The 25,399-nt window shown below is 40.3% G+C and overlaps 2 protein-coding genes and 1 pseudogene across 2 annotated transcripts; all 3 read left to right on the forward strand.

Moving 5' to 3' along the window:
* The first annotated feature begins 220 nt into the window (after positions 1-220).
* Positions 221-1,156, forward strand: LOC133099637 (olfactory receptor 4D10). The gene has a single exon (XM_061203401.1). It carries the CDS (start codon positions 221-223, stop codon positions 1,154-1,156), a length of 936 nt encoding a protein of 311 aa, XP_061059384.1.
* Positions 1,157-8,255: 7,099 nt separating this feature from the next.
* LOC133099639 (olfactory receptor 4D11) lies at positions 8,256-9,191 on the forward strand. Its single transcript, XM_061203402.1, has one exon. The coding sequence runs from the start codon at positions 8,256-8,258 to the stop codon at positions 9,189-9,191; it is 936 nt and encodes a 311-aa protein (XP_061059385.1).
* Positions 9,192-18,198: 9,007 nt separating this feature from the next.
* LOC133099640 (olfactory receptor 4D9-like) lies at positions 18,199-19,189 on the forward strand (annotated as a pseudogene).
* Positions 19,190-25,399: the final 6,210 nt, after the last annotated feature.

Consider the following 25,399-nt stretch of genomic DNA (forward strand, 5'->3'; position numbering starts at 1 on the left):
GAAAAGAAGTATTGAGTGATTTCACACGTGATGATTTGATTGGATCCCCAAACTGATTGCAATCCTAAAAATGTGGACAATTCAACACATCGCAAACACTGCGGCCACATGAGGAACACCTGAACTGCATTCACAGTGTTTAAGAAGAAAACAAAATAAATGGCTGAGCACTTTCATATGAAGTAGCGTCAAAGAAAACGGAGAAAAAGAGGATGAGTCCATGGAGCTGGGAAACTGCACCAGGGTAAAAGAATTTATTTTCCTCGGCCTAACCCAGAATCAAGGACTGAGCTTGGTCTTATTCCTTTTCCTACTTTTGGTGTATGTGACAACTCTGCTGGGAAACCTCCTCATCATGGTCACAGTGACCTGTGAATCTCGCCTTCACACCCCCATGTATCTTTTGCTCCGTAATTTATCTATTGCCGACATCTGCTTTTCCTCCATCACAGCTCCCAAAGTTCTGGTGGACCTTCTGTCCCAGAGAAAGACCATCTCTTTCAATGGCTGCTTCACGCAGATGTTTTTCTTCCATCTTATTGGCGGGGTGGATGTATTTTCTTTGTCAGTTATGGCATTAGATCGGTATGTGGCCATCTCTAAGCCCCTGCGCTATGTGCCCATCATGAGTAGAGGCCGATGCATTGGGTTAATAGTGGCTTCATGGGTGGGGGGCTTTGTCCACTCCATCGTTCAGATTTCCCTCTTGTTACCAGTCCCCTTCTGTGGACCCAATGTTCTTGACACATTTTACTGTGATGTCCCCCAGGTCCTCAAACTCGCCTGTACTGACATTCTTATGCTTGAGCTGCTGATGATCTCCAACAACGGACTGCTCACCACACTGTGGTTCGCTTTCCTCCTGGTGTCTTATATGGTCATATTATTATTACTAAGGTCTCAGGCAGGGGAGGGCAGGAGGAAAGCCATCGCCACCTGTACTTCCCACATCACCGTGGTGACCCTACACTTTGTACCCTGCATCTATGTCTACGCCCGGCCCTTCACCACCCTCCCCACGGATAAGCCCATCTCTTTCATCTTCACTGTCATCTCCCCTCTGCTGAACCCCCTGATCTACACTCTGAGGAACCAGGAGATGAAGTCTGCCATGAGGAGACTGAAGGGAAGACTCATGCCTTCTGACAGGGTGTAGACTGATAGCTCACTGTCTCACCACCTTTGAAAATGTTTGTGCATCAAATAAACTATATTTACTAAAAGATTTCTGATTAATTTTTATATTTCTACTAACATACATATGACTTACAAATATTCTGGTCAGCATACAATAATAATGTAAAAAAATGGGGTTTATGTTACAAAAGAAGTAGAGAAATCAGATGGTTAGCCAGAGAAGTGTATGTCACTTGGCAATACAGCCTTGAAAGAAATAAAGAAAATGGAATCCAATACACTCAGACAATTTTATCACATTGGATAGTTGCGGGGTTTTTTTCAGCTCTATTGAGTTATAATTAGCAAATACAAATGGCATATATTTAAGATGTACAACTTGATGTTTTGATATACATAGATATTGTGAAATGGTCACTGGGGGAAAATGAGTTAAGGTGGGGTCTCTCTTGTTATTTCTTACGACCGCATGGGAGTCTACACTTATCTAAATAAATTTTTTAATTAAGAAAAAACAAAAAATATATATATACCCAGACATTCCCTCTACATTTCTACAATGTTCACAGGAAGGGAGCGTAGACACATTAGCAAATAACACAGTTTGGGCATTTGGATTCTATAAGATTTTTCATGAAGTGATCACATCATAAGGAAGTAAACACATCCAAGCGAAGCGCCTGCTCTGACTCTAGAATATGAATAAATTAAGTATCTATTTCCTGAAGGTTTTCCCTTCCAAAGCCCATACTACAGCGGTTGAGAGCAGGTGCCTTGAAGTCAGCACAGCTTGAATTAGAATATGGACCTCCGCATTTATGAGTTCTGTGACCTCACGCAGGTCCTCACGTTCACCTTCCTCTGAAGCCCTGGCCCACTGGCCACTGGCCACTGCTCTCCCTCAGCGCCCTGCGCTTGGCTCCAGCACAGCACTCAGGACGCTGTTTCCCATTCCTTGTTCTCTTTATGCTTTATTTATAGTTTTATCCCCAGCACCTGGCAGAGCAAGCGGAACATAGAAAACATTCATAAAAATTTAAAATGTCGATGAATGAATATTGCCTCTCACTCATTTTTGCTGCTAAAATCATTGGAGAATATGGTTAAGAAAACAACCGATTCGTTTTTATTCTCCGACAACCTGACTCCTTAAAATGAACAGAAACCTCTACAGCTGCTTCAGACGATGCATATACACTCAAAAGGGTCGGAATGAAGTGGAAAACATTATTCTATATATCAACTCAGCTTTTATTTGTTTACTTACTATGCTATTTACAACTGCTGGGAGGTTTTTTTCCCTCCATTTCTGGAGGTAGATAATAGATCTTAATTTTTTTTTTTTAATTTAACATCTTTATTGGAGTATAACTTCTTTACAATGTTGTGTTAGTTTCTGCTGTATAACAAAGTGAATCAGCTATATGTATGCATATATCCCCATATCCCCTCCCTCTTGCGCCTCCCTCCCACCCCTCTAGGTGGTCACAAAGCAGCGAGCTGAATAGATCTTAATTTTTTTTTAATTATAAAAATGTTCATGTCGTGGTACAAACCTCAGCCCACAAATCAGACATGCAAAGGCCCTGAGGTGGGGATGTGCCCAGAGCATCCAAGAAACAGCAAGGAGGACTTTGTAATTAGATGAGAGGAAGCAAGGAAGAGAGGGGTAGTAGTTGAGGTCAGAGCGATAACTGGGCCATGGGTCCAGGTCATTAGGACTTTTTTAAACCATTGGAAAGATTTCGACTTTCACATTAAGTAAGGTGGGATGCACTTGGAGGGCTTTGAAAAGTGGACTCATTATGCATGTTTTAAGAGAATTGCAGGAGCTACTGTTATGAATAGACTGAAGAAGGCTGAGGACGAAAACACGGAGACCAATTAAGAAGTTACTACAGCAGAAATAATGAAGACATGACTTCGGGTAGTCACGGTAGAGGTGGTGAGAATGTTGAAAAACTCTGAAGGTCCAGCGAGTAGAATTTGCTGGTGGAGCCAGTGTGGATCTTATGAAAGCTCCATTACCCACTTTGGTTGGCACCCCACTGAGATCTCTTTCACTCTCACCTACATAACCCTTCAGATCCAAGGGCTCCTGCCAACACCTCTGTGTCACACTTCAGGAATCGCCCTGCAAGGGTGAAGTTGCCTAAGGACATTGTTCACAATCCCTAAGAACATTTATTTCCCAAGAGGAAAATTACAAAGGGAAACGGGGAAGGAAGCATCCTGGCTAAAGTGACCTAACAGGATTCTTGCTGAAGGCAGGCCAGGGTGATCAGACATCACCTGGGAGGTGCTGGAGGAAGAGAAACCTGATTAGATGTGGGAGGTGATCAAATGAGGAGGGAGGGGAATTCTGGCTAAAGTGACTTAGCAGGATTTTTGCTAAAATTGGACAATGCAGAGACAAACATGGAGGTCCAAATGTCTAGACTTGGTTGAAAAATTCAGGGGCGGCTGAGCAGTGTTTGGCCAAGGAGAGAATCTTTACTACTGCTAGAAAATTTTAGACCCCAAACAAAAATGTGTGCTCCGAAGTGTGTGTATCTAAATAGCACATAGTACATGTGCTCTTTAATTATCCCCACTGAAACAACCTTTCCATGAGCAGAATTTTTCCAGAGCCACGTCCAACTACATTCCCTCTGATAATTCTCACACTGGTTTGGGGATTAAGGAATTGGTAAATACGATGCGGCACTCTGTATCAGCATGGAAGAGCCAAGAAAATATGATTCCCTGTGTCTGACCTTTCCACATAAACCTGGAAGAGAAGCCATTGAAATCACTGGCCTTCAGAGGGGTATTTAACAGAATTTTCTGAAGCTGAATGATTCATGTGAAGATTATGTAAGATGTTGGAGTCCTGGAAAGAAGACTGGAGATTTTAGGTAAGATGTATAACTCTACCTGGGTATGTACGTCTGTGGTGTCTGGGTGTGTATGTGTACAAGTGAGAAATTTTGAAATCTAGGTGTAATTGTTAATATTTATAAATATATTTTGACTGCAAATAATGTAATAAGTACACAAGATAATGCATTCCAGTACGAACCTTCAGGGACAGACAGCATGGATAAGAAATATTAACAAAGAAGACATTGCAAGAGGAGAGACATAAAAATGAGTTCAGTTTGGAACTGGGAGAAGGCAGTTTTTGTTTTCTGGCACCCCTGGATTTGCACAAAGGAGAGATTTTTCTCAGGCTTATTTCGTCTAGATGGACCCCCTCAGACTGACATCTACAGAGGTATTTCTTATGTTAAATTTAATAAAACTAGAGAGAAAAATAAAATATTGCAAACCTTCAAAAAAACTGAAAGAATTGTACAATGAACACCTATATACTCTTCCTTAGCTTAACCAAAAAATATATATATATAGCAATGATTTTCTTTCGTATGTCTTTCCATGCCTGCATGTTTGCATCTCTTCATTCCCGCCAAACTTCCCACACACAAGCAACTTTTATATATTCAAATGGCCCCTAAAGCCAGAGCTCCCTTTCTCTCCATTCGCACGTGCCCCAAATGTAAATGCCACCTCCTCCAGGCAGGATTCTCTGAGCCTCTTAAGGAGAAATCATCCTTTTCTCACACACAGCTTTTCATCTGTCCTTAGATGGTCCCCATCACTCCCATATTACTATTAGATTTCAACTGTTTTTTCACTGGTTTAGGATTATATTCCTTTCTCTCAAATAACTTAGAATTATGCCAATTTTCCATCAATATTCGCTAAATAATTAGATAGATTCAAAATAGCTGAAAGAAACAGCAGAATCTGGAGGATGTTGTCTGAATTATCAAAAATAGTTTGTGAACATGGGACCTATTCCTTTCTGATAAATGGAGACCCACTCACCCAAATCACACAGGGGCAAAACCAGGACTTGAGCCCAGACAGTTCTCCTGCAGAGACCACGCACTAGCCTTCTCTGATCTGCTAAGATGACATCAGACAAGAAGCCAAAATAAGCAAACTCCCTTCTTACTGCCATACAGTGTCACCACCCTCAGTGGTTGCCGCTTAAAGAAAAATACCTTCTATTTTCCTCAAAACAGGTTAGTCTGATGAAGTTGTAGAATACATGCTATGGGAAATATTCAGCTCCTCCAAAAGATTGTCAGTGTATTTAAAGAAGCTGTGTGTCTGTGAGAGTTACTGACCCAGAGCTTTTCTTTTAGGTAACACACGTATAATCACACTTATTGTGGATTAGGCAGTGCTTCCAGTACTGATGCTTTACATAGACGAATTCATTTAACCTTTAAAAAAATTATGTGAAGGAGATGCTATTGTTTCTAAACACCAGTGCAGAGCTTGGGGCCAAAGTGGTGAAGCAAAAAATACACCCAGAAAGTGGGAGGGAAGTAGCTTTCCCCTTTCCTTTGTTTCTGATTACAGCAAAAAAAAGGGAGATAAACTGCAAAGAAAGAAGTTAAGCCCCATTTCAAGGACTCACCAAAAAACAAAAAAGGAATTCAAAAGCCATAGGAGTATATGGTAAGTATACTTAAGAAACTACCGAATTATTTTTAAAAGTGGTTGTACCATTTTATGTTCCCACCAGAGTTCCAATTCATCTCATTTTTGCCCACTCTTTTTTTTTTAATATTTTATTTTATTTTATTTATTTAGGCTGAGCTGGGTCTTAGTTGCAGCATGTGAACTCTTAGTTGTGGCATGCATGCAGGATCTCACTCCCCGACCAGGGATGGAACCCAGGTCCCCTGCACTGGGAGTGAGGAGTCTTACCCAGTGGACCACCAGGGAAGTCCCACCCACTCTTGATATATCCATCTTTTTAATTTTAGCTATTCTAACGGGTGTGTACTATTATCTCACTGTGGTTTTAGCTTACATTTCCCCAGTGATAAATGACATTCAACATCTTTTCTTGTGTTTATTTGTTACCCCTATATCTTCTTGTTGAAGTATCTGTTTAAACCATTTGTTCTTTTTATTTTAATTGAGTTGTTTGTTTTTTTATTATTGAATTTTAAGAGTTACAAACATTCACTCCTAGATACTTACCCAAGTGAAATGAAAATATATGTCCACATGGAGACCTGTTCTTTTTTTTTTTTTAATTTTAACACGCTGAAATTTAATTATGTTCATATTTATATTGAACATATTTATTTTCAATTTCTTGTTTTTATACACACATAAAATATAATATGGTAAGTACACATAGTATTATTTGTTTTTTTTTTTTGGTTTTTCTTTGCTTAGCCCAGTCTTTATTTATTTATTTATTTATTAAACATTTTTATTGGAGTATAATTGCTTTACAATGGTGTGTTAGTTTCCGCTTTATAACAAAGTGAATCAGTTATACATATACATATATCCCCATATCTCTTCCCTCTTGCATCTCCGTCCCTCCGACCCTCCCTATCCCACCCTTCTAGCTGGTCACAAAGCACCAAGCTGATCTCCCTGTGCTATGTGACTGTTTCCCACTAGCTATCTATTTTACATTTGGTAGTGTATATATGTCTGTGTTACTCTCTCACTTTGTCCCAGCTTACCCTTCCCCCTCCCCATGTCCTCAAGTCCATTCTCTAGTAGGTCTGTGTCTTTATTCCCATCTTGCCCCTAGGTTCTTCATGACCTTTTTTTTTTTTTTTAGATTCCATATATATGTGTTAGCATACGGTATTTGTTTTTCTCTTTCTGACTTACTTCACTCTGTATGACAGAATCTAGGTCCATCCACCTCAATACAAATAACTCAATTCCGTTTCCTTTTATGGCTGAGTAATATTCCATTTTATATATGTGCCACATCTTCTTTATCCATTCATCTGTCGATGGACACTTAGGTTGCTTCCATGTCCTGGCTATTGTAAATAGAGCTGCAGTGAACATTGTGGTACATGACTCTTTTTGAATTATGGTTTTTGGAGACCTGTTCTTTATGTGTAATGGCCAAAAATTAAAACAACCCAAATGTTCATCAACAAGTGAGTGGATAAATAAACTGTGGTATATCCACACAATAAAAAGGAACAAAATCTTGGTCCACACCAAAACATGGATAATTTTTATGAGTGAAAGAAGCCAAACAAAAAGAGAGTACACATTGTAAGATTCCATCCATAGAAAATTTTAGAAAATACAAACTAATGTATAGTGACAGAAAGCAAGCAGCTCAGTGGTTGCCTGAAGAAGGAGGGGCAGAGGGAACAGATTACAAAGGGTCACAAGGACACTTTTGGGGTGATAGATATGTTAACTATCTTAAATGTAGTGATGATGTCATGGGTATATACTTATGTCAAAACTTATCAAAGTGTACACTTCAAGTAGGTGAGTCTATGTGTCAAAAATAGCTCAATTAAAAAAATAAATTTTAAGAAATAAATCAGAACAATGAATAGAAGAGAGATTCTGAGTTACAGCTTTTTTTTTCCATAGCTGTTATTTTGACACACAGGGGTTTTAGTACCTAAAGTAGTTTAAAGTAAAGGTAGAAACAAGAAATCCCCTTAAGGAAGAATAGAGCAATAGAGAAGAATTTTATGGCCTTAAAATTTTCTAATTTTTCATAGAATTAAATTTGTGGTGTAAAAAAGAAAGGAGTGCTTCTGTAGAATTCAGTCCAAAGAGAATTCTAAAGATTGTAGTTACTAAACCATTTAAATGAGGCACCAGTCTGGAAAAAAAAAAAGAAGCAAACACACCCCTGTGGAACTCATGGGAACTCAGTCCTATCAAATAGGCACTGTTTTACCCACACACCAAACTGATTCCATTTTTATATCACTCATGCCACAATAGTCCCTTTACAAATATTTAACATCCACCTGTTTATCTTGAATATTTAGAACTCACATTCTTAGAACATTATTTTTATGCATTTTCTAAAATATTTATAATTTACAGAAGAAATAATAATTAAATGCATGCTTGTGTCATAAGATATCACTTTGCACACGTTAACAATAACCCCAGAACAGCTATCCAGTGGGGAAAATACCTCACTAGTTTTTAGACCTAATACTTGATTTTATAAACCTGAATCTATTAAGGGAGAGTGAACTCTTACTGAAACAACACTTGAAATTTTTTCCAAGCTACAGAAGAAGAAGAAACATGATTCAATGGAGTTGGGAAACGGCACCAGAGTAAATGAATTTATATTTCTTGGACTTACTGAGTCCCAAGACCTAAGCTTGGCCTTATTTCTTTTTTTGTGCTTTATGTACATGACAACTCTTCTGGGAAACCTCCTCATCATGGTCACTGTGACCTGTGAGACTCGCCTCCACACCCCCATGTACTTCCTGCTCCGTAATCTAGCCATCCTTGATATCTGCTTCTCCTCCATCACTGCTCCGAAGGCCCTAGTAGACCTTCTGACAAAGATAAAGACCATATCATATACAAGCTGCATGACACAGATGTTTTTCTTCCACCTCCTCGGTGGGGCAGATATTTTCTCTCTCTCTGTGATGGCCTTTGACCGCTACACGGCCATCTCCAAGCCCCTGCGCTATGTGACCATCATGAGTAGGGGGCGATGCACTGCCCTTATTGTGGCCTCCTGGATGGGCGGCTTTGTCCACTCCATTGTGCAGATTTCCCTCTTGCTCCCACTCCCCTTCTGTGGACCTAATGTTCTTGACACTTTCTACTGCGATGTCCCCCAGGTCCTCAAACTCGCCTGTACTGACACTTTTGCACTTGAGCTCCTGATGATTTCCAACAATGGCTTAGTCACTACCCTGTGGTTTATCTTCTTGCTTGTGTCCTACACAGTCCTCCTCATGATGCTGAGGTCTCAGGCAGGGGAGGGCAGGAGGAAAGCCATCTCCACCTGTACTTCCCACATCACCGTGGTGACCCTACACTTTGTACCCTGCATCTATGTCTATGCTCGGCCCTTCACTGCCCTCCCCATGGATAAGGCCATCTCTGTCACCTTCACTGTCATCTCCCCTCTGCTGAACCCCTTGATCTACACTCTGAGGAACCAGGAGATGAAGTCAGCCATGAGGAGACTGAAGGGAAGACTCATGCCTTCTGTAATGGAATAGAGTAAGACTCTCCAACCTCTTCATCAGCAAGGACTCCTTTCATTATTTTTCCCATGGAGTCATATTTATATACTCAGATATATTGTCAATAAACCAACTACACTTACTAGGTAACAATTTATTTTGCACTTTAAGTTAATAGGTTGATGATAATCCAAGCTTCTGGTGAGCACAATGTATCAGTGTTATAGGATTGAGTTGATTAGATGTATTTCCACTCAAAGACCAAAATAACAACGTGTCAATCATGAAAGGTATATGGCAGGTAAAGAGACTGACTGAATCTAACCCCTTTTTCAAGAGGTAAGTAAATAGAATAGAGTGGTTTTCCCCATGTCTTATATCAACTTAATTACAGAGATAAGTCTTCAGATACTCAGTCAATTGCTCTCACCTTATGAATGTAATTTATTTCATTACTGGACCTGTCCATGCCAAACTGCAATCTTGTTCTAGAAAGATCTCATGGTCAGTGCCTCTGAAATACACATATATGAATACATGTGGCCTATCACAGATTAAGAAATTTCTTCCTGCTTAAACTCCTTATGGGCTCTAACCTAGTGAGAATCTCAGAGGTGCAAATTGTTGTACTCCTGCATTCCTATCAGGAATGAAGAAGCTTGGGAAGATTTCCCATAATGGCCTCCAGGGATTTATCTTATGCAGAACTAGACACGCCAGATTCACGTTCTCATGATAAGTTTAGACAATGGCAGACAGAACCTCAGGGATCCTACACAAAGAGCAATCCAATCTCATTATTCAAGAACTGGTTTTCAGTTGCACCCTTACCAGGGCCAATCTCAGATTGGCTTCACTGTTGACGATTTACGTTTTTCCCACTGGAGAGAGAGAGAGGAGGTGTTAAAGAAGGTAAAACTCTAACCAAGCTGTCTATTTTGCACTCTGCTAGTGTTTGTGAAGAGGGAGTATAAGCTAGTGTTTTTGTCTGGGAAAATATGATTAAAATTAAAGTCAAAAGTAAAGTATTGTGGCTGAAATCTCTAACTTCAGAGTTATACAGACCAGGGTCCAAATCCCATCTCTGCCGTCCATCAGCTGTGTGATCTTGAGTTAGTTAAACTCTTCACAGGTCAGAGTTCACCTATACAAATGTACTTATACGATCCATCTTATGGAGTTGTTGTGAAGGTTAGGATGAGATGGTATATATGAAACATACAATGCCTGGCAGATAGTAAATGCTCTGTCAAAGGCAAATGGGTCCATTTAATTTTTTTATATTAGTGTTTGTATTTCTCTCTTTTCCAAAGTGAAAATACCTTTATTTTAAAATTATGCTTATTACATATTTCTTATCTAAAATGCAGAAAGTTGAGAAAGTATAAAGCAGTTTGTTAAAAATCTCCTAGGGGGCTTCCCTGGTGGCGCAGTGGTTGAGAATCTGCCTGCCGGTGCAGGGGACACGGGTTCGAGCCCTGGTTTGGGAAGATCCCACATGCCGCGGAGCAACTAGGCCCGTGAGCCACAACTACTGAGCCTGCGCGTCTGGAGCCTGTGCTCCGCAACAAGAGAGGCCGCGATAGTGAGAGGCCCGAGCACCGCGATGAAGAGTGGCCCCCGCTTGCCGCAACTAGAGAAAGCCCTCACACAGAAACGAAGACTCAACACAGCCAAAAATAAATAAATAAATAACTAAAAATGAATATCTGCTTAAAAAAAAAAAAAAAAGAAAGAAATTCACCGGGTTAACAAGCTCTATAAAAAAATAAAAAGTAAAAAAATCTCCTAGGGCTAACTGCTTTCTACATCTCGTGGTAAAAACCACAAATGCATCCATTTTAATATGATCCTTTTTGCTCTGCCTAAGACGCATTTGATCCCCCATCATCCTGTTATACTCTTCTCCTATATGGCCCATATTCATCATTATTAGAAAAAAAAAAACATGGTGTGGAAATGATGGGAATGTACATTGAATTCAAAGCCCCTATCATCTTAAAATTTCTAGCTTTCTGTCATTAAAACATGACAATAGGTTTTCCTGTTATTTATACAGGTTGAAGGGTCACCCTGAAGCTGATAAGGTACAGCACAGGAGAGTTTCATAGCAAAAGAATGTAATGGGTCAAGGATAAACCTTGGCTTTGAGCGTAGAGATGAGGGATCAGACCAAGAAAGCAGACTCAGGGTGGATGGAAGAGAGTCCCAGGGGAGTTAGCCAAAAGATAGTGAGTGTTGAAGACAAACTTCACTTACGTCCCTCATTGGATCTGGGCTAGCCTCATAAGGATCCATTAACTAATCAGCTCACTTGCTTGTCATTTCCTGCCACCTGATCAATCAATTCTATTGATAACTTTTTACAATATTAATCCAGCTTGCAAATTCTAAGAATAATCCTCACTTGTCAAGTCACCACTCATAGGGTCCTGCTACATTTGCTCGGGTAGCTCTGGTCTCTAGACTCTCTAAGCTTTTCTTTATGAAACTGCCTATGAAAAATGCATACCACAAGCCACTTTATAGTCCGTTTCATGCAAATGGACTATTCCTTTCCTTTCCTTCCTATCTCTCGAGACTCACTCAAATCAGTTTTATCGCTATGTTGAAACTGGATGGCACCGAAGACCTATGGAGTCTGGATCACTGTATCTCAGAAGCATAGTCCCAAGGGAGCAGGAACTCATGAACCCCTGCCACACCACTGTCCCTGACACTTCCTCAAACTATGTATAAACACACAGTATAAACTGATTCAGTAATTCAGGAGAAGGGGAAAGCAATTGCATCTCATTACACAAAGATGTATCATTTCTCTGGATGACATAAAATCACAAGCTGGGCTGCATTTTTCCCATTTAAATCAGTTTTTATTGTTGTTTAAGCTCTGCTGCTAAGAGCCATAGAAAATTCAACAGACTCTGGGAGTAAACATAGCTTTCAAACTACCCTTTCCTACCTCACTCCCTTGAATCAAACATTTTAACTATAAACATCTCTGGGTACCCATGAACCTAATAACATAAAATAATTCTGAAGTAATTAAATTGATAAATATCAAAAACTGTTACCATGCTGCCTCCCTAGGTTCTAAGTGAGCTATGGATCTCAGAGATGTAGATTAAAATAATTGCATAGGGGCAATATACATGTCACATTAAACAGAAATTGCATGTATAAATCTACACCATCCAGTCTCTGAGAGCTACCCTGACAGTAGCCCCAGAGCTTTGATTTTTCTATTGTTGCCCTTTTATTTAAGCTTCATTTCCCAGCTGATTGCAAGCAAAGCAATTTTGGTGAGGAGGAAAATTGCATGGTCCATGGTGCGGTTTAACACTACATTTTCTTCCTAAGCCAAGGAGGATAACGCACTGTCTCATGTGCTTCCTCTAGAGAAAAGGATACGTCCTGAATGTGCACTAGTGTCTCTGCAGATACATGTGAGATGGGGCAGAGAGGGGGTAATGGAGGGGAAGAGAGAGAAAGAGGGCTTGATGACATTTTAATGACTCCCAAGAGAACACAATTGAATTGGCCACTCAGCCTCAACATTCATATTCAACAATATTCCCTTTGCTAATTCCTTTATTAGGCTTGTGGCTGAGGGACTAACAGTGGTGGCCAAGACACCATAAGACAATGTGGAAGAGTCAGAATGATGTGATTCCCTGAGGTTGCCTTTTCCCACCTGAAGGAAAAGCATAACAAAATCACTAGCCTTGAGGTAGGCTGTCCATGAAGCATAGAATTTCCCCAGAACCTACTTCTAAGAGGCATTGGAGCATCGTAAGAGGATTGATTTTTCACTTGGAGACTGAGTCAATTAAGTGCTGATGTGCAAACTTCTGAAACTGAAAAGCTGGTAGTGTTGATTTTTCAGAAATGCTGCAAGTGTATAGGATGTTCCTACGGAAACCAGAAGTCTTAATGAAGCACAGAAAAGTGGTAGTTTTTCATTATTAGGGAGAGGGGAATTGTGCCTTGCAACATAGAAGAAGGTCAGTTGGCCCCAGGAGGTATGATGCATTTTAGTTGGTAGGATGTTGAGGTTTGAGTTGTTTTGCAGGGAGTTGAGAAAGTGCTGATACCCCAGCTCTCAGAAGGTGACTACCTTAGAAAAACAGCTCTTAAAGACAGCAATTCCTGAATTCAGTATATACAGTCTGGCCAGCTTTGCTTCTTAGCTGGGAATGGAATTTGCGGGGCTTTGAGTCAGGTGTTTTCATAGCCAGCTAATCTGTGCACTCGTGTTACTGAATATGAAAAATGCTCCTAAAACTTTTAGGGATTCAATCAAGAGTAGAGACTTTTCAGTATTGGGAAAGAGAAAATTGTGACCTGGGAGATCTCTCAGAGATTCAACCCAGTGTAGAGAATGGAGCAGCATTCTTAGCAAGAAGCTGGGGTATGGGTGGAACCCTGAGTTTGCAGGCTCTTTCAAAGATGTTTAGTAAGCTTGTTTCTAAAGGATGGTCCCCTTTGGGGTGATTTCTAAGAAGCCCTCATGATCCTTCTTTTGACCTGGCAAAAACACATAAAATTGTATTTCTTTTCTTTTTTTATTGAAGTATAGTTGATTTACAATGTTGTGTTAGTTTCAGGTGTACAGCAAAGTGATTCAGTTATACATATATATATCCTTTTTCACATTCTTTTCCTTTATAGGTTATTACAAATCTTGAGTATAGTTCCCTGTACTATACAGTAGGTCCTTGTTGGTTATCTAGTTTATATATAGTAGTGTGTATATGTTACTCCCAAACTCCTAATTTATCCCTCCTCCCCAAATTGTATTTCTTTATCCCTTCCCCCTCCCTCTCTATGTGCCTGTGTTTCAATGCAATGTACGTAATCTTGCAGTTTCAAAGTATCCTTCCCACTCCATACAAAGACAGCATCCGTAGGAACCCACAAGATCCATGATCTTCAGGAGGAATTTGTGTTAGAGGTCATGCTTCTCAGAACTCATTTCTGCACCTGGCATTGGAACACCATGTGATTGATTCAGGTCCTTGGTGAAGGTAGCTCTGAGGACTGCAAAGTCTACTTTTCAAACTCTGATTTTTTTTCCAAGTCACTTCTGACATCCTCTCATGTAAGTTTCTCTCAGCCAAACCTTTCACTCACTGCATGCCGGCTTCTACCACCACCATCTTACACCCACAGTCTACTTTCACTTGTCTTACAGAGGATTTTTTTTCTTTGCAGGGTTTTCTGGAAGGGCTGATCAACACCGGGAAGAAGTATAGTTAAAGTAATTAAGAGCATCAGTCTTTGGAATGAGACAAATGTTGGTTTGAGACATGGCTCTACCAGCGGTGAGACCTTGACCAAGTTACTTAATCTTTCTGTGCCTTGGTTTCTTCATCTATAAAATCAGGATAATAATATCTATTTCACATGAATATGGCGGGTTTTGGAAGCGATAAAATGAACAGAAGTGTTCTTTAAAAGCAAGAAAAAAAATAAGCAAAACAGAGCTCCATTATTCTGCCCACATTTCCATAATGCTGAGACCTTGGAAGTTGCCTGGACCCCACCCTACTTCAGGCTGAGGCCATATATCCAGATGACAGGGTTTCAAAGGGACGATTATAGTTTATTTTCTTTCTGGAAATGTTTTTTTTAATATAAATGCCTATATTTACAACTGCATACAGAAATAAATTTATCTATGTTTATAAGCAGGTGTGTGATACAATCGTCTAATTTTTTGCATATGCTTTAGCTCAAATCCCTAAGCAAAAAAGAAAACTATCCCTATGGGGTAAATGGCATTTTACACTTATTCCAAAGTGTTGGAAAGAGGGCTTTGAACCACAAGGTCAGTAGCAAGATGAGCCACTCTCAGTCAAGTCCCCCTAAAGGGACCTGGCTTGTGTAAGGAAGCAGCACTCACCTGGAGCTGGTGAGACTGGGTAGCCACTGGCAAGCTCAGGATCCTCAGATGATTTCAGTTTGCAAAACAGACATGCAATCTCGCCTACTCCTTAGGAGAACCCTGCTCATGAGGTAGGTCTTATTATCATCATGTCGTAGAAATTATAACGGTGCAGGCTAAGAACAGACTCTAACCCATGTCCTGTGAACCTCACATATATTTCTCATGAGTTTGGTACCGTTATTGAGTAATTTGCCCAAGGTCAAACCAGGAAGTAGGAAAACCCAAATTTAATAAATGCTCTAGATGATCCACATATGTGTATCCAAAATGCAAGTGTGGGATGTGATACTCTCCCAGCAGCCCTCCCGGACAAGGTTTACAAACATTATATGACCAAGTGGGACCGTTTTTCGTATAGAGCCCCACGATTTTGTACTGCCTCACTTTTCTTTCTGCGGATTCCACAAGCTACAACACTCTTAATGTCTTAACTATCAATTCCTTAAGGATAGAACCTGTGTTTGAGTCACTGTTCTCTCCAAGTCATTATGATGATTAATTTTATGTGTCAACTGAACTGGCCACAGGGATTCAGATTACACATTGCTTTTGGGTGTGTCTGTGAGGGTGTTTCCAGATGAGATTAGCATTTGGATCGATGGACTCAGTAAAGCAGATTAGTTGCCCCTCCCCCAGTAGGTGGACACCAACTGACCTATTAAAAACCTGAATATTAATCAACCTGAACAAAAGAGGTGGAGGAAGGAGAAATGTACCCCCTTATTATTGTCTCACAGCTTGAGTTGGGACATCTCATCTCATCATTTACACCAGTGGCTCCCCTGGTTCTCAGGTCATTGAATTAGCACTGAATTACACTCTCAGGTTTCCTGGGTCTCCAGCTTGCAGAAGGCAGACTGTGGGACTTCTCGACCTCCATAATAGCGTGAGCCAATTCTGCATGATAATTCTCTCTCTCTCTCTAAATGTGTATATATACATATATATGATGGATATAGCTGATGTAGATATAGACATAGATCCTATTAGTTCTGTTTCTGGAGAACCCTAATACTGTCATGGAAATGGTATATAGAGGAAGGAAAGAAAATAGAAATAGTAAAGAAAAACAGGAGAAAGAAAGAAGGGAGGGAGAAAGAGAACAGTTGACACAGAAGCTCTTAATCTTGTCACGTGGTTTCCTGAGCAGAAGATTTGAAAACCATTCACTTATCATTCCAATATCCAAAAGAAAGATTCTAGAATAAGATGCTGTCATCAATTAAAATATTTCTATGTTCCAGCTTAACCAAAGACTCCTTTGGGAATGATTTCTCCACTTTCTAGTTATGATAAGTAGTTAGTGCGGGGAATTTTAGGATTCCAGAGAGCTGAAATCTTCTGTGATCATTATTCTGAACATGTATTCTTATCACTCCATGTTGTTGACATAGACACCAAAAATTAATGACAATGAAATGAAAAAGGGACTCTTATTCTTCTGTATGAATAAAAAGGGAAGTGCTGCCTGGGGAACTGTGGTCTTTAAAGGATTTTTTTCTAAGGTTCAAAGAGCAAAATGGGGGGAAAAAAATAGAGAAATTAAAACCAGAATCAGAGAAAGAACTACAGCAGGACAACTGCATAAGACAAGAATTTGGGAGGACCTAAAGTGGGTAAATGAGAGAAAGATAAAAAAATTCTCAGATTGTAGCTGGTAAAGGCTTTAACTTTATTTATTATAAAATAACTGTTATGAAAGTTAGTGGTCAATTAAATTTTACTTGAAATGAAATTCATTCTTTACACATGAGATTAAAATATTATAATCACTGTATGTTTATTTTTTTAACATTTTACTGAAGTACATAAGCCTACAGTACATACATATAGAAAAACACACATAAGCCTACATCTCAATGGATTTTCACACAAGCTGAATATATCTGTGCAACAAGCCCCCAGATCAAGAAAAGAGAACATTATCAGCACCTCAAAAGCCTTCCTCATGTTCCCTCTAGCTTTGTACATTTTGATTCTTTATATGAACAAAATAAGAGCGTGTGCACTCTTCTGTGCATGGGTCATTTGGTTCAACATTCTGTCTGTGAGATTGGTGTATATCGTTACGTGTAGTGTAGATAATTTCCATTGCTATGTAGTCATGTGTGAATTTAACACTATTTATCTTTTCTACTGTTAATGGGCATTTGTGTCATTCTCCAGTTTGAAGCAATTACAAACAGTGCTATGAATACTCTAGGATATATCTTTTGGTGGATATAACATAGGTCCATACTTCCTAGGAGTGGAATAGATTGTTCTTAAGATGGAGATAGGCAGATAGATAGAATGACAGATAGATGATAGATACATAGATACATGGATAGATCTTCATCTTAAGATAATATTTAATAAAGATATATATATTAGTATCAGCAGATATAATCAAACAGCAAAGTGGTTATTTTACACACCCCCACCAGCAGTGTTCCAACTGTCCCACATCCTCACCATCACTTGATATTTTTCATCTTTTTCCACCATTTAGGTGTGTATGCAGTAGTTTCTTGCTGTGATTTTAATTTGCATTTCCCTGGTAATTCATGAAGTTGAATTGGCATTTGGATATTCTTTTTTGTGAAGTTTGGTTCATGTCTTTTGCCATTTTCTGGTTTGGTCATCTATCTTGTTTTACTGATTTGTAGAAGTTCTTTACATATTCTGGATGAGAACCTTTTCTCAGATATACGTATTGTAAATATCTTCTCCCATTTGAGGGTTCTCTTTTAATTCTCATAATGATGTCCTTTGTGAACACAAATTCTTGATGTCATAAAATTTATGCTTATTATTTTATATCATATGTTGTAGTAAAAGTAGAGTTGAATAGGTTCACAGACCTGTCACTTGTGTTTCAGTGGCCACGGTGTTGGAACCTATCTGTTTACATGACTCGTGTCAGAAACCTGGGTCATTCTACCTAACCGTGGCATACAGAATTGCAGGTACAGCGCCTGCATGGAAGAAGAACTTCTCAGGCCAGCACCAAAATTCAAGTGACAGAAAAGACAACAGTAGACTTCATAACACATTCTTTAACTGTGATGTTATTTCTCCCAGAGATATACTTGAAAAAGAATCTGTGACCCAATGGATCAGGGAAATTATACCAGAGTGAAAGAATTTATTTTCCTGGGAATTACCCAGTCTTAAAGTTTTAAAGAGCTAAGTCTTTAAGAGCTTAAAGTCTTAAAGAGCTAAGTCTTAAAGAGCTAAGCTGGGTCTTATTTGCCTTTTCGTTTTTGGTGTACATGACGACTCTGATGGGAAACCTCTTCATCATGGTTACTGTTACCTGGGAATCTCGTCTTCACACGCCCATGTACTTCCTGCTCCGTAATCCGTTTGCTCTTGATCTCTGCTTTTCCTCCATCACAGCTCCGAAGGTCCTGGTTGATCTTCTATCAGAGAGAAAGACCATCTCCTTCAATGGCTGTGTCACTCAAATGTTCTTCTTCCACCTTCTGGGGGAGCAGATGTCTTTTCTCTCTCTGTGATGGCATTTGATCACTACGTAGCCATCTCAAGACCCCTCCACTATCTGACTATCATGAGTAAGGAACGATGCACTAGCCTGGTGGTGGCCTCCTGGGATGGGGGCTTTGTCCACTCCATCGTGCAGATTTCCTTGTTGCTCCCTCTGCCCTTCTATGGACCCAATGTTCTTGACACTTTCTACTGCAATGTCCCCCAGGTCCTCAAACTCGCCTGTACTGATACCTTCACTCTGGAGCTCCTGATGATTTCCAATAATGGATTACTCAGTTGGTTTACATTCTTCCTTCTCCTCATCTCTTACACAGTCATCCTCGTGATGCTGAGGTCTCAGGCAGGGGAGGGCAGGAGGAAAGCCGTCTCCCCCTTCCCCTCCCACATCATGGTGGTGACCCTACACTTTGTGCCATGCATCTACGTCTACGCCAGGCCCTTCACTGCCCTCCTGACAGATACCACCATTTCTGTCACCTTCACTGTCATCTCCCCTCTGTTCAATCCCATGATCTACACCCTGAGAAATCAGGAAATGAAGTCAGCCATGAGGAAACTAAAGAAACAGCTAAGGCATTCGGAAAGGATTTAAATTCTATGAGGACCAGATAATCCTAAAATTTGAAGATAAATATTAAAGATTTCCCTGGCGGTTCAGTGGTTAAGACTCCACACTTCCATTGTATGGGGTGCAGGTTCGATCGCTGGTCAGGGAACAAAGATCCTGCACAGCCAAAAAAAAATTTTGTTAAATAAAGATAAATATTAAATTTTGCTTTCTCAAAATGGGAAGAAATCATGATGCTGAAAACTCAGCCTCTGTGCACTGGTGCCGAATCGAATTTCAGAGACACGGTTTTGGGTGAAGTAGAAAAGAACAGCTTTATTGCTTTGCCAGGCAAAGGGGGACACAACGGGCTCGTGCCCCCTAAAACCGTGTGTCCTCAACCCAGGAGGGTTTGGTGAGGAGTTTTATAGCAATGGTTCAAGGGCCGGGTTGCTGATAAGATTAGGGTGTGTGCAGTTTCTGCACTCATTTAATCTGGCCTCAGGTGGTCTCTTAAAGAGTTTCTCTGGTTCCTTTAATCTGGAATGAAGAATGCTAACATCTTCCATTTGTTGGGGGTTTTAATTCTGTAAAGAGCTCAAAATATATTGTTATCTCTAACCCTTGAGGCAGAACCAGGACCCTGCCCCAAGGTTACACTACTATTACTTGACTGCTCCTCCCTTGTCTCTACATCCCATCCCTTCCCTGATTAGCAACTGTACGAATCTGCCCTTTGGAACTCAGAGAAGGTCATGGAGGCTGGAGTCTATTCTCTACAAACAAGAAACAGGGGACACAGAAAGGCTTCCATGTCCAGGAGCCCCACAGGGTCCTGCTCGGTTTCAATCACCTTAATGCCAAAAGCAATTAACATCTATAGATACCATGGAGTCCTAAAAGAGGTTGGTCCTATAGTATGTGCTGGGGACCTATGGATGATACGGCTTTAAGGTGAGTCCCATTCATGTCTTTCACTACCCACTTTCAACCATTCATTCCACGAGTATTTACAGGGCACTTTTTATGTGCCCAACAGTGCTAGGATTCAAACTGCTGCAAAAAGATTAAAAATAGTCACTGTCTTAGAGGCATCCCCCAAGACGCTTTCATGAAGGTATGAACAAAGTGTAGTGGAAATATTGTAGGCACTTGAAAGTTTCAAAAGACATTTAACAGTGAGTAGACCTTTCCAAAGCTTATAAGGCAGAGAGAGACAATCCAAACAAATAACTCAGTATGTGCAGAGGGAGAGAATGGTGTAAGAGTGTGGCACATTTGTGTGGCAGTGAGCTCACTGTAGCCACAACATAGTACACTCCTGGAGTGAAGACCTGTATTTGACATTTAAAAGGAAAACTGGGAAAGGAGAACTCCATTTGTGGCCCCCTGAGCAACGCAAATCCATGCTTTCTACTGGGGAGAGAGAATCTCCAAATCACTCCAAAGCTGTGGTTTCTTCCTGGGAAGAAGGAGGTAATGCTGTACATGGGAGAATTCATACAGAAATAACACTGATGGGTAGAGGCTGTAGACAGCTCACCTGGATTTGTGAAAGGCTTAAGCAAAGACAGATATTAAGAATTCCCATGGGAGGGAACTGACTCCCCATTGTATAGCAGGATTATCTCAATCACAGACTAGCCAGACCCAAATTTCTCCTTGTTTCTGCACATGGGACCTTATAACTCCTTTACACTTTCCACTCAATCCATTAGAAGTGAAAGAAAGATGAATCAAAAGCATGAAGTTTCAATCAGTGAATCTGAGATTTTGCTAGTATCTGTAACGAAAGGAATGAGAATGATGCCAGGAGAAGGTTTATCTAACAATGCAGCTGATATTTTGCTGGGACCTACTGACTGTACTATGTCTCCAGTTGTGATAAAGTTCAAGCCACAGAAGCTGACAGTCATGTGTAATCAAAGTAGATTAAATACTGTGTTAAAAACATCCAAAATCAAAGTAGTTAACCACAATAAAAATATATTTCCTGCTCATGTCACAGGCCAATGCTGGTCTTTAGAAAGAGCTGTTCCAGGAAGTCATTTAAAGAGACAGGCACAGAGGTTAAGAATCCACCTGCCAATTCAGGGGACACGGGTTCGAGCCCTGGTCTGGGAAGATCCCACATGCCGTGAAGCAGCTAAGCCCGTGCACCACAACTACTCTAGAGACTGGGAGCTACAACTACTGAGCCCACGTGCCACAACTACTGAAGCCTGCACGCCTATAGCCTGTGCTCTGCAACTGTAACAAGAGAAGACACCGCAATGAGAAGCCTGTGCACTGCAACAAAGAGTAGCCCCCTCTCGCCACAACTAGAGAAAGCCCGCACACAGCAACAAGGACCCAACACAGCCAAAAATAAAGACAAATAAATTAATTAACTAAAAAAAAAAAACACGGTGAGGAAAAGAAATTGAATTCAGAATGCCATTAAATTTACTTCTCTTTCACCATGACATGAAATAATTACTTGGATTAATATATACACATATTTTTTTTTCTCCAGGTAGGGACATTTTCTTAGGGAACTATCAGATAATGAAATGATTCTAGCTTATCCTACACAGATCCCATATATTTGGTCCTACATAAAGAACATTGATTTTAAACTTCCACAATATTTTTCATAAGCAAATAAATATATCTATATACACAGACGAGCTGGTTTAGGAGTGATCCTGTCATTCTGTACTTCTTTGAAAAATTCAAAGATTCAGGTTGTTTCAGCTTAGTTTCCAAGATGCTAGTGTAGTCAGCACCACAGAAATTATATTGAAGCATCCATGAAATTCCAGCCACAAAACACTACCCTGGAGGGATCTGTAGAGTTCTGTTGTTTGTTACTGTTGCATGACTTGCCTCTCCAGTCTGAAAGAGAATATCAGCCACATAGCTTTTACTTAATAGCAGACTATTAGTTCAGTACGATATTAGTGATTTATTGCTGTATATAACACATTACCCCAAAACTTAGTGGCTTAAAGCAACACACATTTCTTAAGTCACAGTTTGTGTGAGTTGGGAATCCAGGCACAGCTTAGCTAAGTCTTCTGCCTAGAATCTCTCACAAGGCTGCAGTCAAGGCATCAGCTGGGAGCAACAGTCTCATCTCAAGGTTCGACTGGGGAAGGATTGGCTTCCAAGCTCACTCATTTAAGCCAGAATCATGAGCTATTGGCCTGAGAGCTTCAGTTCCTTCCTGGCTGTTCGCTGGAGGTCATCCCCAGGTTCTAGCCTTGTGGGCCTCTCCCACAGGGCAGCTTACTTCATCAGAGGGAGCAATCAAGGCAGAAGAGAGTGTGTCAGCAAGATAGAAGTCACAGTCTCTTATAGCCTAATCTGGAAAGTGACATCCTATGATTTTTGCTGTATTCTCTTCACTAGAAACAAGTCACTAAATCCAATCCACACACGAGGGGAGGGGATTGCACAAGAGTGTGAATATCAGCAGGAACTGACAAGTTCTCCAAGTAAACTATGAAAAATGATTGCAAATGATGAAAGAAACCTAAAACTAATCTATTCAGGAAGGATTACAAAAGACCAAAAAAAAAAAAAAGGTAAGGGGAAGTGTCAGAGGTATTTCAGAGATACTGAGCCCTTGTGACAAGGAGAATAATAGTGTCAGCTACAGAAAGGGAAGCATTTAGTTCTCGATTGCAATGATCAGATCAATTTTAGACACTTTGAGTTGAAGGTGTGCACTATATCCAGGCGAGACAATCCATGGATCTATGTTGAGAGATGAGTTTTCAAAAATGATATTGGAAATGCGGGGGTGGGGAGGGGAGGTAGACGGCCTTCCCCGGCAGTCCAGTGGTTAAGACTCTGAGCTCCCACTGCAGAGGGCACGGGTTCAATCCCTGGTAGGGGAACTAAGATCCCACGTGCTGCACGGTATGGCAAAAAAAAAAGAAAAGAAAGAAAGAAAGGAAAAAATAAATGAGAGGAGAGAGAAAATGGAAATCTTTGGGATTATAGGGCCTGGAACATGAAAGGTACTCAGTAAATATTTTATAATTAAATATTTAATGGATGAATGGTACCAACCCATCCTTTGTCTGCTTTTATTCCTTCTTTGTGTGAGAAGTTTGGTGGAAAACAAGGAGAAAATGCATTTCCCAGTCTTTATGATGCATCTGATTATGTATATTATTAGGACAACAAGCAAACCATCTGCCTAAAAAAAAAAAAAGTAAGAAAGAAAGAAATGAAATGGACTGAGACACACCCTCCTGGGAGTTCTATTTATTTTCCCTGCGTTCCCGCCTCTTAAGGAGACAGACTCCCCTGTTTGTCCCCTATGAGCCCTTCAGGCAAAGACGTTTGGGTTCTAATCCCAAGGTCTATGAGGATACATCTCCTCCCCTGCATTAGGAGAATTTCAAAACCAACATGTGCATGTTTGCATACCCCTTCCGGTGTGTGTTCAATTTCTTAATAACACTCTAGGGAACTGCATCCCAATAGGAAAGTCTGGCTACTCAGGTTCAACAGTCACTTCCAAAAGTGTTCCCTCCGGTGATCCTTCCATTGGGGCTGGGGCTGAGAGACCGGTGCTCAGGGCAGCGGCACCGTGGGCCAGTGTGTTAGGACCACTTAGAGGCAATTCTGGGAGCCTACCCTTTGCCTCCTATATCAGGAGAGAAGGTACTGTACCAACCAACCCCCAGAGGCATGTCTACCTTAAAGAGGAGTATTCCTTGATAATCAATCATTCCTAAGGTCAGCGTATGCAACTGAATGGCTAGCACTGCTTCTTGGGTAAGGATTAGAGGTCGGGAGCTTTAAGTGAGGTTATTTTGTGACATTGGGGGCTTTTGAGTGTGTGCTTGTGTGTCTGACTATATGTCTGTGCGTGTGTGCTTATGCACTACCAGTTTTGAAATATTATTATTGGATTTCAGAAATATTTTGAATGTTAATAATGCTCCTGAAAGGTAGAGGATGCTGTATATTAAAGCTAAAAACTTTAGTGATGCAGAGCAGAATAATTAGTCCTTCAGTATTAGGAAGGGGACTTGAAGAGCATAGAGAGAAGGTCAGCTTGTCAAGAGGGATGGGGGAACATACACTTGGTGGACAATTGTGGTGGGGATTCCCTCAAGTTGGGGACTCTATGAAATTCAATAAGCCGGTTTTGGGGGGTTTTGGAGGTTTTTTTTCTGGTTGTTTGTTTGGCCAGCTGTGCGGTTTGCAAGATCTTATTTCCCTGACCAGGGATCAAACCCGGCCCGGCAGTGAGAGCCCCGAGTCCTAACCACTGGACCACCAGGAAATTCCCAAGCCTGTTTTATTAGAATGGGTTTACCTGGGCCTATTTCTAAAGAAGTTCTTGGGATCTTGAATTCGTTCTTGCCAAAAGCAAGGACAAAAGCAAACTTATAAACAATAGTTCTCTGTTTTCTCTCCTTCCTTCCTGTTGCAGACACACATACAGAGGGATTCTCATTTGTCCTCCCACCCTCCATCTTTACTTTCTTAGTTGTGCATGTATTTTGTGCAGGGAAGTGTACCCATTTTTCAGCATTTTTCAGTTGCATTGGCGACTTGATTACTTTCACGACTCATTTCTGCACAGAACCTTGTGCATTTGGGTTTCAAAGCCCATTCTCCTATTCACTACGGTAGACCGCCCCTGGAAATTCTTGATCGCAGCCGTTTTTCTTGCCACCACTAATAAGCCATCAGTTAAGTATCAAGAAACAGTTGAGGTTTACAGTTCATTGAGGTTCAAATGTTGGTAAAAGCAATGGACAGAACACAGTCTTAGACTTGTCATAAGGTAATTGAGGGCAACATTATTTAAAACAATTGAGTATTAAAACTCCATAGGTGGGGGAGTCATAAATTGGGAATGGGGAATTAACAGATGCACACTACCATATATAAAATAGATTAAAAAAACAAGGATTTACTGTATAGCACAGGGAACTATATTCAATATCTTGTAATAACCTATAATGGAAAAGAATAGAAAAAATGAATATAGATATATACATACATACATATCTCCAAATCACTTTGCTATATACCTGAAACTAACACAATATTGTAAATCAACTATACTCCAATAAAAAAATTTTTAAATATATATATATATATATATATATATATTTTTTTTTTTTTTTTTTTTTTGGCCACACCACACAGCACGTGGCATCTTAATTCCCCAACCAGGGATTTAACCCGGGGCCCCCTTCAGTAGAAGTGCGGAGTCCTAACCACTGGACCGCCAGGAAAGTC

The sequence above is a fragment of the Eubalaena glacialis genome, chromosome 10 (assembly GCF_028564815.1).
Source record: "Eubalaena glacialis isolate mEubGla1 chromosome 10, mEubGla1.1.hap2.+ XY, whole genome shotgun sequence".
Lineage (NCBI taxonomy): Eukaryota > Metazoa > Chordata > Mammalia > Artiodactyla > Balaenidae > Eubalaena > Eubalaena glacialis.

What these genes read in the sequence shown, in the direction of transcription:
- LOC133099637 (XM_061203401.1), top strand. Translation starts at nt 221, where the DNA reads ATGGAGCTGGGAAACTGCACCAGGGTAAAAGAATTTATTTTCCTCGGC.
- LOC133099639 (XM_061203402.1), top strand. Translation starts at nt 8,256, where the DNA reads ATGGAGTTGGGAAACGGCACCAGAGTAAATGAATTTATATTTCTTGGA.